The 19,446-nt window shown below is 42.0% G+C and overlaps 1 protein-coding gene across 2 annotated transcripts; it reads left to right on the top strand.

Annotated features, from left to right (window-relative positions):
• The first annotated feature begins 4,372 nt into the window (after window positions 1-4,372).
• LOC117735096 (synaptic vesicular amine transporter-like) lies at window positions 4,373-19,235 on the top strand. Of its 2 annotated transcripts, XM_034539537.1 has the most exons (16): window positions 4,373-4,408; window positions 4,881-4,982; window positions 7,435-7,756; window positions 7,842-7,900; window positions 8,668-8,751; window positions 8,946-9,038; window positions 14,365-14,454; window positions 14,570-14,613; window positions 15,036-15,096; window positions 16,493-16,588; window positions 16,876-16,957; window positions 17,068-17,119; window positions 17,336-17,399; window positions 17,482-17,601; window positions 18,191-18,324; window positions 19,001-19,235. In XM_034539537.1, the coding sequence occupies exons 1-16, from the start codon at window positions 4,405-4,407 to the stop codon at window positions 19,019-19,021; spliced, it is 1,428 nt and encodes a 475-aa protein (XP_034395428.1). In that variant the 5' UTR covers window positions 4,373-4,404; the 3' UTR covers window positions 19,022-19,235. The 2 variants fall into 2 exon arrangements, with proteins under 2 accessions (XP_034395428.1, XP_034395427.1); XM_034539536.1 differs by lacking the exon at window positions 19,001-19,235 and having other exon boundaries at window positions 18,191-18,415.
• Window positions 19,236-19,446: the final 211 nt, after the last annotated feature.

Below are 19,446 nucleotides of genomic sequence, written 5' to 3'. Positions count from 1 at the left end.
CATTTCAATCGTTTGCCAATTTTATGTGCAGCTGCAGGTAACTGGACCCAAAGGCCGTCAACGAGGGAAAGGCAACTTTATTGCACAACAGGCTTCAACGCAGAAAAAAACAAGCTCACACACAAGATCTTCAGCGATCAACACAAGACAAACCGACAAAGGGGAATGACACGAACAGGACTTAAATACAGAGGGCTGGTGCAGGTGATTGGAGACAGGAGGAAACAATCAGGGACAGGGCAGACAATCACAGTGACAGGAAGTGCAGAGAAACAGAGGACACAAGAGACAAGGACTTCAAAATAAAACAGGAAACACGACACAACACTACAGATCCACTACAGATCCTGACAGCCAAATACCAAGTGACGCATCACAATGAGTAACTAACAATTATTATCATTACACATAGAGCAGAAATAAATAAATAACAACTCCTCCCAGCCATTTGTGGAAGTTTTGGAGCTCAGGCTTCTGTGAATGTTGTGATCAACCTGAAACCGCCCAGCAAGAACTGGACACAGGATCACTTACTCTGAAAGTAAAATATGGGACAGTATTTAATTAAGCTGCATGTAGACTATTCCTAAAAAAACAGAAAATCATTAGAGACAGATGAGCCAGTTCTTTGACTTTGACTGATGTTACTGGGCCCTGAACACCTCAGAGATCAATTATCTGGTGATGTGGTTTCTGTAGATGGCATTTCCCTGGCATCCAACACCACTGTAAAGAATCTCGGCGTTATCTTTGACCGAGACTTGTCCTTTAACTCCCACGTTAAGCAAATCTCAAGGATTGCATTTTTTCATCTATGTAACATTTCAAAAATCAGGCACATCTTGTCTCAAAAAGATGCAGAAAAGCTGGTTCACGCGTTTGTTACTTCCAGACTAGATTACTGCAACTCCTTATTATCAGGCTGCTCTAATAAGTCTCTTTAATCCCTCCAGTTGATCCAGAATGCTGCAGCTCGTGTACTCACAAAAACTAAGAAAAGAGATCACATTACTCCTGTATTAGCTGCTCTGCACTGGCTCCCTGTAAAATCAAGAATCACATTTAAAATTCTTCTCCTCACCTACAAAGCCTTGATTGGTGACTTAAGACTTTCCTGTTTGATAGTGCTTATAGTTAGGGCTGAATCAGGTTTGCCCTGGTCGAGCCCCTAGATATGCTGCTATAGGCTTATAGGCTGCTGGGGGATGTTTTAGGATACACTGAGCACCTATCTCCTCTTCTCTCTCTCCTTATGGATGAATTTACATCTCTCCATTGCACCTTATTAACTCTGCTTCCTCCCCGGAGTCGTTGTGACTTCATGTCTCATAGGGTCCATTGGACCTGGAGGTGTCTGATGCCTGGTGAACCGGCCTCCCGCGTTGGCCCTGCTGATGCGCCCCGCCCCCCCTCCTCTCTACCTCCTTCTGTTTCATGGATTGGAGTTGCATTCATACATTGTCATATTCATGTAATGTGTTTATGTAACTTTTTAAATGCTGTTCATTCTGTACACATGACATCTATTGCTTCTGTCCATCCGGGGAGAGGGATCCTCCTCGGTTGCTCTCCTGAAGGTTTCTTCCCTTTTTTCCCTGTCAAAGGTTATTTTTGGGGAGTTTTTCCTGATCCGATGTGAGGTCCTGGGACAGGGATGTCGTATGTGTACAGATTGTAAAGCCCTCTGAGGAAAATTTGTAATTTGTGATATTGGGCTATACAAAATAAACTGAATTGAATTGAATTTAACTACTGCTTGCAGCCACATTTAAAATAATAAATACTGAAGTTTATTATCTGTGTGGATAATTTTAAATATTAATCCCAATTTAACATTTGTCACAGTTTCACACTGGACCCATTCCTCTGTCTTCTCTTTCCTACTCAAAGAAAATATATTGTAAGAAAATTGCCTGATGGTGATGGATTGGCTTGCAGAACGTTGTTAACAGGTGGATATCGTGGGGCCAGCAGTGGGAGCACTGAGCTGGTTTGTTAGACCTTAGTGCTGCGTTCAACACCATTGACCATGACATCCTATTACAGAGACTGGATGAGTCGATTGGCATTTCAGGTACCGCACTAAGTACAAAACTTAAAGAATCTCGACGTTATCTTTGATCGGGACTTGTCCTTTAACTCTCACGTGAAGCAAATCTCAAGGACTGCATTTTTTCATCTACGTAATATTTCAAAAATCAGGCACATCTTGTCTCAAAAAGATACAGAAAAGCTGGTTCACGCGTTTGTTACTGACAAAAACTAAGAAAAGAGATCACATCACTCCTGTATTAGCTGCTCTGCATTGGCTCCCTGTACAATCAAGAATCTGATTTAAAATTATCTTTACCTACAAAGCCTTGATTGGTGATGCACCATCATATCTTAAGGAGCTTGTAGTACCATATTGCCCGACTAGAAAGCTGCGCTCACTAAATGCGGGGCTACTCATGTTTCCTAGAGTCCTAAAAAGTAGGATGGGAGCCAGAGCCTTCATCTATCAAGCTCCTCTTTCATTGAACCAGCTTCCACTTTCAGTCCAGGGGGCAGACACAGTCACAACATTTAGTAGACTTAAGATTTTCCTCTTTAATAGCGCTTATAGTTAAGGCTGAATCAGGTTTGCCCTGGTCCAGCCCCTAGATATGCTGCTATAGGCTTATAGGCTACTTGGGGATGTTTTAGGATACCCTGAGCTCCTCTCTCCTCTTCTCTCTCTTCTTTACGTCTCTTCATTGCACCTTACTAACTCTACTTCTTCCCCAGAGTCTTTGTGCCTTCTCGCCTCATAGGGTTAAATGTTAAATGAGCTAGGAAAGGAAGCATGCATCTTTCCTTAGCATTTAGAAAAAATCCTTCTTTGGCTTTTCGACAACAGCCAATTTGTAGCTCCACGTCTTGTCGATAGACGTGCCAGTGAAATAAACTCACCACTGCCTCCGCAGCAACACGATTCACATATTATCTGATGGTTCTTGACACCCACCAGAGAGATTATGGCCGTAAACGTGAACAAATGTTCTACAAACAGCCAGGCAAAACAAACAAAGAAAAAACAATGAAAACAAACAAAGAACTTGACAGTCATCATGACAGTGTTTGTTTTTCTGGTTCAGTTGTTGAGTTAACTGCGGAGATTATATGAGGGCACGCTATACCGTCACCACAACATGCTCTCCAGACTCAAATGCCTCTGTATTTAAGGCACAGCACTCAGCGGGTTCCGGTCCCACCTTACCAACGCAACCACTCCTCTGCCACAGTCACAAAAGATGCTACCCAGTCTTCTCCATCATCTCCATCCTCCCTAATCAGATTATCTACCATTTCAACATGGACATTCACTGCTATGCCGATGGCACCGAGAAATACCGCAGCGACAACACAGGGTTAGGGTTGACTCCTGCCTGTTGGCAATAACAGCCTGGATGCAACTACATTTTCTCAAACTCAATTGTGATAAAATGGAACTTCTCCTCATCGGCTCCAAAGTGACCCTCAGCAAAATCCACAACCACATACTCACCATTGATGCACCTCTGTCTTCCCTTCCTCCCTGGCACACAACTATGGTGTGATCCTTCACCCCACCCTCCACCCTTAACCCTATTATCCGTCAAATGTTCAAATCATCATTCTACCTCCTTTGCAAAAATGCTAAAATTCGTCCTTCTTTCGCACTGCCTACTGATTGATCCATGCCTTCATTTCCTTCTGATTTGATGATTGCAACTCACTTCTCAATTACATCAGTAATAGCTCCATCAAAAACCCAAATTGGTCCAGAACACATTCGTCTACTCAGTCTATGAGTCTATTGATTTATTTCCTAAGTAAATATTGTAAACATGAGTTTATGGTCTCAATCTCTATTTCCACTCTAGTTTCAAGTCTTCTTCAATACAGCATGATGTTAATTTCGTAATGCATGATGTTCATTCTGTAAATTATGGTCCCATATAATGTGATTAATTTTTGGTTTCAAACTGTCGTCCACAAACCAAAAAGATGACATCATGATAACTATGTCTACTTCATACAGTCTATGCCTCACCTCCTACCCATCCCCATCCAAACTTGTATGTCTGAATGACATTGTCTGTTTGTCTCATCATCACTCCAGTGCTATATAAATCTCATCGTTGTTTTCATAATTGTAATTATTATTATTGTCTAAGTCTTAGTCAAATAATATCTTTAAAACTTAGTAAAACCAGTCAGTCAATGGACCTATACTTGTATCTCGTCAATCTTTGATGCCACTGTTTTTTGTCATGCCTGTGCAACAGGATAGGGTGTAACCTTTACATATCTCAGTTTTTCTATGTTTGCTGGCAGACTGTACGCTGTGCAAGCTGGTCACACGCTAAACTCTGTTCTGTACCTTTTGTGAAAACTGAAAATATGGGTAAGTTTGAGCTATTATATTCTATTATACTTTTCTTTCTAGGCTTTATTATTTAAATTGTTTTACGTGATGTATTTTCAATACTCAAAATATTAAGTACATTTTTTCTCCCCTTGAAGAATTTCTTTATATTCTTTTTGTGAAAATGGAATGGGAAATTGATTTAAGTGTTGTACAATATAGATTTGATACTGTATATGATGACCCTGTTTTAACCCAGAGATTTGACTGTTAAAATCTCTATTTAAACAGTCCTTTTGAAAAAGTAGTGAAAGATATCACTGGATTACCTGGATACCGAAGAAAACAAAAAATCATAATTAGTTGGTAGATTTATGAACCTTTATTCCCGCTGGACATTATTAAACCACATATTTATAAAAAGGACTTTCCAATTAAGTAGTTTTTAACAGGGAATTTGAATTTTTAAGTTGAAATACAAGGACAAATACAGTTTGTTGTCTAACCCTAGACTTATTAACCTGGCTGAGACAGGAGGCCCAGCGGAAGAAGATGATCCTGGTTATTGTCTTTCTCGCCTTGTTCCTGGATCATATGCTACTATCAGTGGTTGGTAGGTTCAGACATACAGCCTGTTGTGCAACACATCTTTGGTAGATGATAACTACCAAATATTCATATATATTTTCTGAACTTTAACCTTTCAATTACAGCTTGTTTACATAATTCCACTGTTTATTTAAAAAAAATCTATTTTATTTACTGTATATCAAACATGATTTTGATGTATTTAATTTTTTTGTGCTGTGGCAGATTTTCTAAATAATGTTCCCCTTCCAAATTACAATTATATATTAGTATTAATTACCACTTTCACTGACCAGAAAACAAAACGTTATTATTTTTAGGGATGCCCTGATCATATTTTTTTGGGCTCTGATACCAATTGCTGATTGTCAATGAGTCATATTGGTCAATACAGAACATTGTTGTTGTTTTGTTTTGTTAAAGCGGCTGGTATACAAGGCGTGTCTATTTTTTTTTCCACTTCCATCCCCAAGTCATTGTAAATTATCTCTTTTTTAATTGTAGTCTTCTATAGTGGTTATTTGCATAAAAACACAATTCTGATGGAAATAAAAGATTATATTTTTATTGATAAAAAAAAACCTTGGTATTGGTAGTTGTAATTATGTATTATAAACTGCTCAGATGTAGTGTAAGGAAATAATTCCCTCTTGAATATCTTATTGTATATTGCTGTGAAAGAGCAGTATGAAATGTATCACAATATGGGCTGCATTTACATTACTGTGTGTGTGGCAGTGTTTCCTATTAGTCTACTGAAAGCAGCCTCTCTTATCATTAAAGTAAATTCTTAAAGAAAGCATCAATAGCCTACAATACTTAAAGGGAACTGATAGAGGGGTAGTAAAATGTCCATGCTGTTGCAAGACTCCAAATTGGAGGAAATAATTAATTTTGGGGTTGATGATTGATGCAGACTTAGTCATTGGGAAATATATATTTTGGTCCTCTACATTTATCTGACACCACAAGTTACCTTTCCAAATGTAGGTGGTACTGTAACAGTTGGTGTTAAGGACCCAGATGCAGTATGACAGAACCAGGGAATCGTTTTGACAAGCTTTATTAGCGGCTGAGTGACAGCAAGGTGCAGCAGTGTGTGCACTTGTAGTACCGTTATCGGTTTGCCAACAAGTAGGGTTAATAAGAGGTGTTTTTAAAGTCACCAAAGTCACCGAAACCACGAGAGGTCTTTGAACATAATAATAATAATAATGCATTTCATTTATATAGCGCTTTTCATGATACTCAAAGACACTTTACATAACATAATTATAACATCCTAAAAGCTAAAAAAATAAGAAAAACTAAAATACAGGTAAAACAAACTTTGGGACTTTGTCAGTTCCTCGAACCCTAATAAATAAAAATAATAAAAACACGGAGCAAACAATCACACATTAAAAGCAGTTCTGAACAGGTGGGTTTTGATTTGCGATTTGAATATGGAAAGATCAGTGCAGTCCCGGATGAGTTTGGGGATAGAGTTCCAGAGGGAGGGGGCAGATATAGAGAAGGCTCTGTCACCCCACGCCACGGTGCTTGGTCCTATGTGGGATGGACAGGAGATCGGCATCAGAGGGGCGGAGCCGACGGGATGGAGTGTGGTGGTGGAGCAGGTCGGTGAGGTAGGAGGGGGCCTGATTATGGAGGGCTTTGTGAGTGAGGAGAAGGATTTTGTATTGGATCCGTTGTGGGACGGGGAGCCAGTGAAGGTTCTGGAGAACAGGGGTGATGTGATCACGGGAGCAGGAGTGGTTGAGCAGGCGAGCAGCAGATAACGCGGAAAACCCAGAATACGATTAGGGTTTCTCTTGAACACTGGAATTTATTAGGCTCAATAGTTCAGGTTAAACTTAAATTATAACTCATCAAACCCGACACTCAGGAATGATCAGCCTCACGTGACTGAATGGAAATGACGATAAATCATGAAAAAAGTGCTTCTCTCCAGCTCTGTCTCTGATTTTAATTATATCCAAACACAAGTTATTGAGGGAAATAACAGATCAAGAAAAGACAATTATTTATAATAAATGAAGAAAGTTGTTTGTGGTCCTTTTGTTGTTCATACCTACATGAACATATACAGTATTTGAACCAGATGGTGAATCCGAAAACAGATCAAATATATAACTTGAGTTTAATCTGTGATCTGTCTTCACTCTGGTATGAAACTTCAGTGATCAGTCTGATCAGCTGCAGCGTCCAATCAAATAACTGATAAATAATAAGGGTGCATGTTCAGCGTTAAAACACTTCCTGGAAGCCTTCCTCTACTCCTCGAGCGAGCGAGGAAACGACGAATGAAGAGACTTAGTATGTACCAAACACAACCAAACACATAACTTCACCCGTAGTTTACACCTGTCGGAGATAACAACTCTGCATGTGATTTATTGGGAATGCTGCTGGAGGTATCAAATCAGATTTAAAATATAAATTGAAGATTTTGTTGTGGATTTATTTGTTGACAGTGCCCATCCTTCCAAATTACCTGTACAAGATTGGCAAGGCTCCTACCACCACTCCTGGGAACAGCACCGACTTAACAGTGAATCCTCCCATCAACCAATCACTGAATAATAGATCGGTGATTTTGGGCTCCACATCTGCACCTCCACACCAGACCCCAGCTCTCTCTAGTAATCCCACCGTGGCCCAGAAATTCCCAGAGTCAAACTGCTCTTACACAGATGCTCATCTGGATGAGGTCAACATCAAAGTAGGACTTCTGTTGGCCTCCAAGTCCACCATACAGCTCATCATTAACCCCTTCATGGGGCCACTTACTGACAGGTGAGTAGTGACTTTGAGCTGTGGGAAAACGGCCAAGTTGTATCTACCTCAAAAATACATGACTCACTTTGCCCATATTGTACAGGATTGGATATCACATCCCAATGTGTGCTGGTTTCTGCATAATCATCTTTTCGACTACCTGTAAGTAGGGCATTCAGACAACAAGTCTTGCATGAAATAAAACACAACACTGTGTGTGAACACTACCAAATACTAAATTATTGCAGCAGTGATTTGAAACCCAGAGTAACAGCCTTATAAACAGCTTGGTGTCTTTTTTGGTTTTGGTTAAACTAGACTTCCTGGATCGTGTCTAATGGCTACCTGACAAAACACAGCCCCACAAATGCAACAACTTGCATCGTTATTGCATGTTTATTTTCTCTATACTCTTTTGAGGCGTTCGGCTCACTTACTGCAGACTTAAGAACCAGTAACGCTAGCTAACATTACTGGCAGATTTAGGAACCAGTAACGCTAGCTAACGTTACTGGCAGATTTAGGAACTAGTAACGCTAGCTAACGTTACTGGCAGACTTAGGAACCAGTAACACTAGCGAGCAATGACTTAGAAACAGCAGCATTAGCTTATTTAAACGGAAAATTAACATTACTGATAGAGACTTATGACCGTAACATTAGCTAAATTTGCTGTCATAGAAGTATATAAATACAATGCTGCTTGTAGAAGGTCGAGAAGCTAAATAAACTTCAGAACCAGATATTGTGCAGGGCGGCAGAGGGGGCTTGATGAAAGCAACCCTGGCCGTCTTGTATTTAGTTTTTGAATAGATAGAAACATTTGATTCTTTCTACATAGTCTACTATGTGACAAAAAAATGGTTACACAAGACAGTCAGTTATTTCTTTGTGTATTATCAATCTAATCTGTACTTGTTCCTTTGAAGTGTTTGCCTTTTCGTCTAGCTTCATCTTACTGCTGCTGGCCAGATCAGTGCAAGGTGTGGGTGGATCCTGCTTGTCTGTGGCAGGTCAGATATATCTATTTTTGAATAGTTTACAATATTGACTTGAATCTACAAAAACAACAGATACATTCGACTAAAACAAAAAGGTTTAAATTCGGGCTTTAGTGTTCATGTTTAAATAGATTTGAAAAAATGGAAATCATATTAATGATCCCACTAGTGATATTATTAGTAGAAGTATTACTTCTGTTTTCCAGGAATGGGAATGCTGGCTGATGGGTACAAAGACGGCAAGGAGAGAGGGCGTGCAATGGGTATATCATTTACTGGATTGGCTTTAGGATTGATTGGTATGTAAAGCATCTGATGTCGCACATAAAAATAAAGAGCTTTTGGGGAAAAACATTTTAAATCTGCTTAATTATACATGCACATTGGATATATCAGTAGACGATGTCACAGACATGAAAACAAGTTCATATTTATTTTGTTATCCGTTTTAAAAATAGAAGCTCTCTTTATTCTGAAATATTTGATTATTAACAATAATAACTAATGATGTCACAGGGGGTGGACCCAGATGCAGACACAGACCAGAGTGCTTGAGATTAAGGGTTTTTGTTTCCGGGAGGACACAAAGGGAAAAAGGACAAGGCCAAACTGTTGGCACAGACAGAACAGGGTAAATGCAAGAGACTCAGAACAGGAATTATAGACTGAGTGGTCGAGAACAAGCTGAATACCACTGAGGTGTAACGGTCTGGCGAAGAGTGGATGAAGAGCCGGGGTGGATATACTGTTGAGCGATGAGTTGGTGTAAGGCAGCTGGGTTGACTGGGCAGGTGAGGGGAATTGAAATCAAGAGGAATCCGGGGAGAGACTAGGTCGGAGACACACACACACACACACACACACACACACACACACACACACATGGAAGAACAGGTGGCAAGGCCTGGCCGTGACAAGTTAAACATAGTACCGGCCTTAAATTATAGATTATTTACAAAAGAGCACATACTTCTCAATCTTTTTCTGTCTAAAATAAAAATAAATGACATTCATAGTGAAATGAAACATTATATTATTGATGACCATTGTGAAAGGCAAACTCAGTCTGTCGGAAAAGAAAGGGCTTAAAAGGCTTCAGTCATTTGAAGCCGTCTTGCAGCGGGCTACAGAAAGGTGCATCTCTATAATTTGAAACATCAAGGTCTACCTGTGGAGGACATTGTGCTCGAGTAGCAACATGCTACAATCAGTGTGGGCATTGGAAACCAGAATGTGGGGGGAAAAAGCGGTATTCCAAGATGAATTTCCATCCATCCATCCATCCATTATCACCCGCTTATCCGGGGTCGGGTCGCGGTGGCAGCAGGTTCAGCAGGCCGACCCAGGACTCCCTCTCACCCGCAGCACTTTCCAGCTCATTCTGGGGGATCCCGAGGCGTTCCAAGGCCAGCCGGGAGATATAATCCCTCCAGCGTGTCCTCGGTCTTCCCCTGGGCCTCCTACCAGTTCGACGTGCCCGGAAAACCTCTAATGGGAGGCGTCCAGGAGGCATCCTGACTAGATGCCCGAACCACCTCAGCTGACTCCTTTCGACACGAAGGAGCAGCGACTCGACTCCAAGCTCCCCCCTGATGTCCGAGCTCCTTACCCTATCTCTAAGGCTGAGCCCGCCACCCTACGGAGGAAGCTCATTTCGGCCGCTTGTATCCGAGATCTCGTTCTTTCGGTCACGACCCAGAGTTCGTGACCATAGGTGAGGGTTGGAACGTAAACCAGTAAATGGAGAGCTTTGCCTTCCAGCTCAGCTCCCTCTTCACTAAGACGGACCGGTACAGCGCCTGTTTTACTGCTGCAGCCGCACCGATCCGCCTATCGATCTCCCGCTCCACCTTACCCTCACTCGTGAACAAGACCCCGAGATACTTGAACTCCTTCGCTTGGGGTAGGCAGTTTGCCCCCACCTGGAGGGAGCAATCCGCCGGTTTCCGGCAGAGCACCATGGCCTCAGATTTGGAGGTGCTAACTCTCATCCCTGCCGCTTCGCACTCGGCTGCAAAACGCCCCAGTGAATGCTGGAGGTCACGGTCCGAGGAGGCAAACAGGACCACATCATCCGCAAACAGCAGAGAGGAGATCCCGAGACTCCCGACCGGATCCTCTCCGCCCCCTGGCTGCGCCTAGATATCCTGTCCATGAAGGTCACGAACAGGACCGGTGATAAAGGGCAGCCCTGGCGGAGGCCAACACCCACCGGGAACGTGTCTGACTTACTACCGAGGAGACGAACACAGCTCCTACTGCAGGCGTACAGAGACCGGATGGCCCGTGCCAACGGGTCCGGCACCCCATACTCCCGCAGCACCCCCCACAAAAACCCCCGAGGGACCCGGTCGAAAGCCTTCTCCAGGTCTACAAAGCACATGTAAACTGGTTGGGCAAACTCCCAGGACCCCTCCAGTAATCTTGCGAGGGTAAAGAGCTGGTCCACTGTTCCACGACCGGGACGGAATCCGCACTGTTCGTCTTGAACCTGAGGTTCGACAAGCGGTGGGAGCCTCCTCTCCAGCACCCTGGCATAAGCTTTTCCCGGGAGGCTGAGCAGTGTGATACCACGATAGTTCGAGCACACTCTCCGGTCCCCCTTCTTGAAGATGGGAACCACCACCCCGGTCTGCCAGTTCATGGGCACTGTTCCCGACCCCCATGCGACACTGAAAAGGCATGTGTCAACCAAGACAGCCCAACAATGTCCAGTGCTTTCAGCATCTCAGGGCGGATCTCATCCACCCCTGGCGCCTTGCCACCAAGGAGCTTTTTGACTACCTTAGCAACCTCTGCCAGGGATATGGGTGAATCCACCCCAAAGTCTTCCGGCGCTGCCCCCTCTCCGGGGGACATGTTGGCCGGGTTTAGGAGTTCCTCAAAGTGCTCTTTCCACTGCCCGACGATGTCCCCAGTCCGGGTCAGCAGTTCCCCCCCCCTGCTGAGAACAGCCTGGGGTAGACCCTGCTTTCCCTTCCTGAGCCGTCGGATGGTTTGCCAGAACTTCCTTGAGGCCAACCGAAAGTCCTTCTCCATGGCCTCCCCGAACTCCTCCCATACCCGAGTTTTAGCCTCCGCGACCATCGTCGCTGCAGCCCTTCTGGCCCGCCGGTACCCGTCAGCTGCTTCAGGAGACCCCTGGGCCAGCCAGGCCAGAAAGGCCTCCTTCTTCAGTTTGACGGCTTCCCTCACCCCCGGTGTCCACCACCGGGTTCTCGGGTTGCCGCCACGACAGGCACCGATGACCTTCCGGCCACAGCCCCGAGCAGCCGCGTCCAGAATAGAGGCTTTGAACAAGGTCCACTCGGATTCCATGTCCCCAGCCTCCCTCGGGATTTGTGAGAAGTTCTTCCGGAGGTGGGAGTTGAAGACCTCCCGGACAGGATCCTCTGCCAGACGTTCCCAGTTCACCCTCACTACATGTTTGGGCTTGCCAGGTCTTTCTAGCCGAGTCCCCCGCCATCTGATCCAACTCACCACCAGGTGGTTATCAGTTGACAGCTCTGCTCCTCTCTTCACCCGAGTGTCCAAGACATACGGCCGCAGATCAGATGATACGATTACAAAGTCGATCATTGATCTCCGGCCTAAGGTGTTCTGGTACCAGGTACACTTATGAGCCACCTTATGTTCGAACATGGTGTTCGTTATGGACAAACTGTGGCTAGCACAGAAGTCCAACAACAAAACACCATTCGGGTTCAGATCGGGCAAGCCGTTCCTCCCAATCACGCCCCGCCAGGTTTCTCTGTCATTGCCCACGTGAACGTTGAAGTCTCCCAGGAGAACTATGGAGTCGGCAGGCGGCGCCCTTTCCAGGACCCCTCCCACCGACTCCAAGAAGGCCGGATACTCCGAAATGCTGTTCGGTGCATAAGCACAAACAACAGTCAGAGCCTTACTCCCCGCAACCCGTAGGCGCAGGGAGGCGACCCTCTCGTTCCCCGGGGAAAACTCCAACACAGCGGCGCTCAGCCGGGGGCTCGTGAGTATCCCCACTCCCGCCCGGCGCCTCTCACCCTGGGCAACTCCAGAAAAGGACAAAGTCCAACCCTTCTCCAGGAGCTTGGTTCCAGAGCCCATGCTGTGCGTGGAGGTGAGCCCAACTATATCTAGCTGGTACCGCTCCACCTCCTGCACCAGCTCCGGCTCTTTCCCCGCTAGTGAGGTGACGTTCCACGTCCCTAGAGCTAGTCTATGCTGCCGGCGATCGGCCCGCCCAGGTCTCCCGCCTGGCCCGCCGCCCGGCGGGTGGTGGGTCCACAGGGTGACTGCTGCTCCATGCTGTTCTTTCGGGCTGAGCCCGACCGGGCCCCATGGGCGAAAGCCCGGCCACCAGACGCTCGCCGACGAGCTCCCCTCCTGGGTCTGGCTCCGGGAGGGTGCCCCGGTTTCCCTTGGCCGGGCAAGGTAGCTACAATCCGTGGGCTGCTTATCATCAGGGTTTGTTGAACCGCTCTTAGTCTGGGCTCTCCCCCGAGACCTGTTTGCCTTGGGAGACCCTACCAGGGGCTGACGCCCCGGACAACATAGCTCCCAGGATCACTGAGCCACTCAAACTCCTCCACCACGTTAAGGTGGCGATTCATAGGAGGAGATTAATTTCCAATCACCTCAAAATAATTGCACTACCAAACTTTAAAGTGTAACTTCAAATCCAGGGCTGAGCCTGAGAGCGGCTGCCAGCTTTGGAAACAGATCGTCACAGCTTGAATTTAACCACGGATAAATAAAATTCACAGTTAAAGTAAGTGAGATGGTGTGCAGTCTTTAAATAAAAAGTGATTAGGGAAACTTAGATTAATGAATGGTGGAAAAATTGAAAACAAGTGAAAATGAATGATGAGGAAAGTAAAATACGAATGTTTTCTACAACAGACCCAAAATGTCCAGTTGGAAATCAAAAGAACAAACCATAAATAAAGGGTGCCTTCAGTTTGTTTGAACTACAGGCCTAATATAGGACTTGCCCTTGACTGCAAATCTTACAATGTTTTTATTGGGCATATTTATATCACAATAAGAATGATAACGATGCAAAGAAATAAGTGAAATAATTTACGATTTATAGATTTACAGTCAGAGACTGTCACAACAACAGCCGGTAACATTGGTTGATACCATTTTCTCACTCAAAAATGGTCGTTAAAGTAGACGCATAGTATAACAGTGTAACATGGTGTTGCGTTACCGTGACAGCAGTGCTGCAGAAATGACTTTCAACCAAATAATAATAAAAATGTAAGTGAATACTAGTATCAGAAACTTGTTCTGATTAACATTGCTAATCCTAAAATATTGTATATATATATATAATGGATTAGAGATGGGGTAGGCAATATGTTTTGACATCATTGGGCATAAATTCTACAGATTCAACGTAGTGAAAAAAAACACCAGGATTTGAAAAATGACCGTCCTGCTTTCCTTGTAAATGTGTGGGTCTAAAAATACATTGACAACAAGTAGTCCTGCATTGATTGGCACCATGCTAACAAGGGTCTAAAACACCCAATGCATGCTGGGATAGGCTCCAGCTCAGATGGACGGAGCATTTACCAGCAATCATGCTTCTACTCCGTTGTTTAACTTTTTCATTCATATTTCTTTCATATGCTGAAGCGGGGGCTCCATTTGGCAGTGTGATGTATGAGTTTGTTGGCAAAATGGCTCCATTCCTGGTCCTAGCTGCCGTTGCTGTGTTGGCTGGAGGTACTGTGAAATATTGTACATGAGATGAAACATTGAATCCTTCCTTAAAGAGAGCGAAACAGTTGCATGTGGTGTTGTTTGTCCATCAGATTGCCTTGTCTCACTCTCCACACAGGTTTACATGCCCTCGTCTTTGAACCATCGCGGGTTCAAACAGAGGTACAGTGACGTATTAATTCAAACTCAAACACTGACCTCTTGAAAGGTCTGTGTACAACTCAGTTAAATTGTACTTTTAAAAATTGGTACGCTCAATGTAAAATACAATTTAGATTTTAACACTTTTAAAAAACATTTTTACCAACTGTCAATTGAAAAAAAAAATATTTTCCATTGGCAACACAATTAAATATCAAACCATAGAAACTTGGCACTATTATCCATAAGGCAAAACAAAGGCCATTGTAAAATAAAAAAAATATGAAATGGTAAATAAATTAAACAAATGATTCTGATGAGCCGTTGAAGTAGCAGTGCGTTGTTAATTCATTTCATTTAGATTTGTCTCACAAGCTATTGACTACACCGTTTATTATTGATCTGTTACTTCTCTAAAAAGATGTTTTATGTTTTCTATACAGATGGATAAAGGGACTCCACTGCTGACTCTCCTGAAGGATCTGTACATTCTCATTGCCGCTGGTATTTTGAAATATAGACATGGCTAATGGTTTACAAATGCCCCAAGGAAGCATGGCAAACTTTGAAGCAAATGTTACATAATGGCCAAACAGTGAAAGTACAATTTCCATAACCGTCACATGATGCCATGGGGCCCAAAAATACTTTTACCCAGACTTACACTGGCAAAGAGATGTCTGTAACTAAGCAGGTAATTTTTTTTTAAAGTAAATCAACTTCTCAGTACAAACACATGAATAGCCCTTATCATGAGATACACATTATTAAATTGACTAATAGTTGAATACAGAGTTGTTTTCTATGAATGAGTCCGAAGGAAACGTGCACGCTCTATGGACCCCAAAATGTGGAAGACATATTTTCTTCTGAATTCTTTACTCGCAAGTCAAATGTTTTTTCACTTCATGTTCCACTGAATGATTTCATAAGAATGATTGATGGATCCAGTTATCTTTATACATGCTTGTCTACTGGTATGCTCGTCTCCACATTACAGACACGTATTGACTGTTGCTGCTTTTCCAACACCAAACTCAGCGCTCCACTCCTCTGAGAGTATAGCTTGGTTCTTAAACCTGCATATTGAGGAGTCATAGGGGTACCATAATAAATAATACATTTAAAAAAAAGAATAAGAAAAAAAAATGTAGAAAAGAAATAAAGATAAATAAATAAAAGAATATATAAGTAAATAATAGAATGTTGAAATAGAAATAATTAAAAGAATAAGGAGGAGTGACATTAGACAAAATATATGTGTAAAACAATGAGTAATAAAAGTAAAGAAAAAAAGTTGAAATATAAAGAAATATAAAGTATTTGCATGTTTTTCACATTTCTGTAAAGGAAAATTATTTTTATAATATCCATTGTTGAAAAATGATATTTTTTGCATATAGATTACCTTTTCTGTATATTTCAATCAATTCTATTATTTCTTTACGTAGTTTCATTCATATATTGTTTTCCCTTTTATTTTCCTTCAGTCTTTATTTATGGCTGTGCACTTACCTCTTCAAGACTCTCCATGATGTCTTCCACTGTCCTCGAAATTTATATTTTCCTCCACATACCGAGCAAGTGTTAAAAGAACATCTTGTACACCTCCTCTTCAATCTTTTTCTGTCATTATGTTTCCTTACCCTATTCAAACAAAGCCACCACCACTAATACCACACTAAGCATTCACATTGCATATTTTATGAATTGCCCTCTATTCAAATTTTTTTTTTGTATTCCTCTTTATATTTCCACATTTATTATTTTATAATGGCGTGTGGTTGCAGTCTGCAATCAAACCGCTAGATGCCACCAAATCTACACTCTCCCTTTAATAACAAGGAATTGTTGCTACCTTTTGCTAAAATACATATATTATATTTTCTCTGCTTTCCAGGAGCCATATGTTTGACAACTCTGGTTATTGCCACAATAGAAACAGCCCTTCCTATCTGGATGATGAAGACCATGTGTGCTAGCAAATGGCAGCTAGGTATTCAAGATTAACCAATGTTGTGCTTATCCTATAATATATATATATATATATATATATATATATATATATATATATATATATATATATATATCCTGTGCTCTCAGCAAATGAATAAGACATGCATTGATGCTGCAAAGAGTTTATCAGGGTGTAGCTGAAGCTTTTCACCACTCATTTGAGATCATCCTCACCTGCAGTGAATTAAAAATACAAAATAGTCATGCTAGTTTCCTGTGAAAATGATTGTTGTGAAATAACTAGGTCAAACTGTATGTTTGTTTCAGGCACGGTCTTCTTGACAGACAGCATATCCTACCTCGTTGCATCCAACATCTTTGGTCACCTGTCGCAAAAATATAGCAGAAGGTATGTTGACCTGAGTCTGAAAGCAAAGTGGCCTGTTGTTTAGGTTTCTTCATGGTTTTGCTACCATTTAAATATACCTATAATACAATGCCGTTAATCTCTTCTCACAGTTGGCTATGTGCTTGTATCGGAATGATCCTAGCGGGAATATCCACCATTGCTGTGAGTTTCATAGATTAAATGTTAACGTTTGTTTTCCTACAGTTCTAGAGGTACACCCGTCTTCCCTGGACGGGTGTACCTCTACCTAATTTTATTACCCAGCAACAAATGTACCCTGAAATATATACATTTCATATAAAAAATATTTTCACATTGAAGATTTTCTTTTTTTTTTAATATGCACTTTTCAATTAGCAATTTCTTTTTATATTTCAGTTTGGATTTTCCAACAACATCTATCATGTGCTTGTTCTGAATGCAATTGTTGGCTTTTCAGTTGGTAAGTCATGCCTAATATTGGCTTTTTAACAAATATTTTTTTTGTTGGTTGAAATAATGAATGATTATCTTGTTTCTATCAGGCACAGTGGACTCATCAATAATGCCTCTCATGGGTAACTTGGTAGATCTGAGATATGTGCCGGTATATGGCACAGTTTATGCTATTGCAGATGTCGCAGTCTGCATCGGCTTCTCCTTGGGTAAGCACAGTTGCCACACAGAATTTGGACTTGCTGTCCCAGCGAGCTCTGAGATTTAGAGCTTCTCTTAAGTAACTTATGGTTTTAAGGCCTTTGGAGGTGCTGATATGTGGAGTTTGACAGCTTTGGACAACAAAGCCAGGCCTTCTGTTTCTCCGTTTCCAGTATTTGTGCTAAGCTAGGCTAACCGTGTGTTGATGAGAACTTCCTATTTATCGTACAGACTTGAGAATTGCATTAATCATCTCATCATATTTTATTTCTCATCTTTCTCAGCAAGAAAGCAAAAATCTTATTTCAAAATGTCAAACTATTGCCTTGATAAAAAATTATTAACATTTGAGCTTTATAAATATGCTCTAATATTGCGTTATATGATCTTAAACCTCAGTCGTAATAGGTCTGTAGGTCAGGTCAGCACTGGGGTTTAATACACCATTTAATTTGCTCCGAAACACACAGGCCTAACACACCTTAAACAGTGAACTGCAGCTATGCTAATGCCATGCTAATGACAAAGCAACAGCCCGACAAGCCTGAAGGTTAGTTTTTCTATCAAGGTGTTGAATATTGCCTCTTCTGTCCAAAGGTCCAGCTATTGCAGGTCCGATAGTGAAATCGATTGGCTTCCACTGGCTCATGGCCATAATTGGAACAGCAAATATAATCTTCTCTCCGCTCTGCATCTTCCTTTATAGTCCACCTTGGCAGGAGGACCATTTGGTGAGAGCTGGGAAGAAAAAAACTATTTAAAAACACATTTGTTACAGCCCAGTTGCCAGTGAAAAAATATTGGCATTGTACTTTTCTGCAAGCCAGGGATATTATACATATGTTATAAATGTTATTACATTCGGTCAGAGACAGTGACATAGCGCAACGAGTGGCGCACATAGCAAGTTACTTTATCAGGCAAACGTATTTTAACGTTACGTGTCATAATAACGAGTGTAACGAGAACGACAGTGAACTAAGGGGGGGATGGAACAAACACAGGAGACCACTGTTTGTATCCCGTGTAAAACCGAAACGTTGAGTTGTGGCTTGTTGAGTAGCATTGTTGTGCTGTTTTTTCTTGTTACAGCTTAAGTTACGTTATTTTATTATTTTATTTTAACACAAACCATAAACCTCACCAAGCAATTTTGTTGCCCAAACCTAACCAATTGTTTCTCAACGCTATTGAAGTGGTATTGTGCATCTCTTCAAGTGCGATACAAGGCTGGTGAGAAACATATTAATGCTTCAGAAATGTCGACATTTATTGTATCCAATGTTTGGAGACGCAACACAATGCCAACATTATTTCCTATGACTGGGTTGTTTCTTACAACAGTGATAATTACTTTTTTTAAAGTATATGTTATAATTAATCCAATCTATGTTTCTTGTGTTCCAGTCGATATTGAAAGGAAATTAAAGAATCTCAGCCTGAGAACGTGGAATCACACTGTTTGCAGATTTCAATTCAAGTATTCTTACCATCTCCAAGGTGTTGCCCTGTATGGAAAACTTCCCTCCTAATGAGAAAGACCCATACTAGCATCAAGACCCGATGGATGACAGCATTGGCTTAGTGCAGAGTGAATGTCTTGACAGCTATCAAATGGCCTGCCATTATATTTAAGAGTAACACAGCCACGAGTCTGAAGCACGTCAGCCATTCACAATACACCACTGTCCTAAATTATTTCTATTGATGCGTTGTTCTGCAACATCATTTTAATGTCATGTTCCCATGAGTAACAATGAAATGTAAAATAATTAAAGAATACTATATATAAACAAACTATTGAGTGTCATTTTTGCAACCAGTGAATGATGGTGACCATATTTGGAATACGG

The sequence above is a fragment of the Cyclopterus lumpus genome, chromosome 8, assembly GCF_009769545.1.
Source record: "Cyclopterus lumpus isolate fCycLum1 chromosome 8, fCycLum1.pri, whole genome shotgun sequence".
Lineage (NCBI taxonomy): Eukaryota > Metazoa > Chordata > Actinopteri > Perciformes > Cyclopteridae > Cyclopterus > Cyclopterus lumpus.
This window is presented reverse-complemented; position numbering and strand designations above follow the sequence as displayed.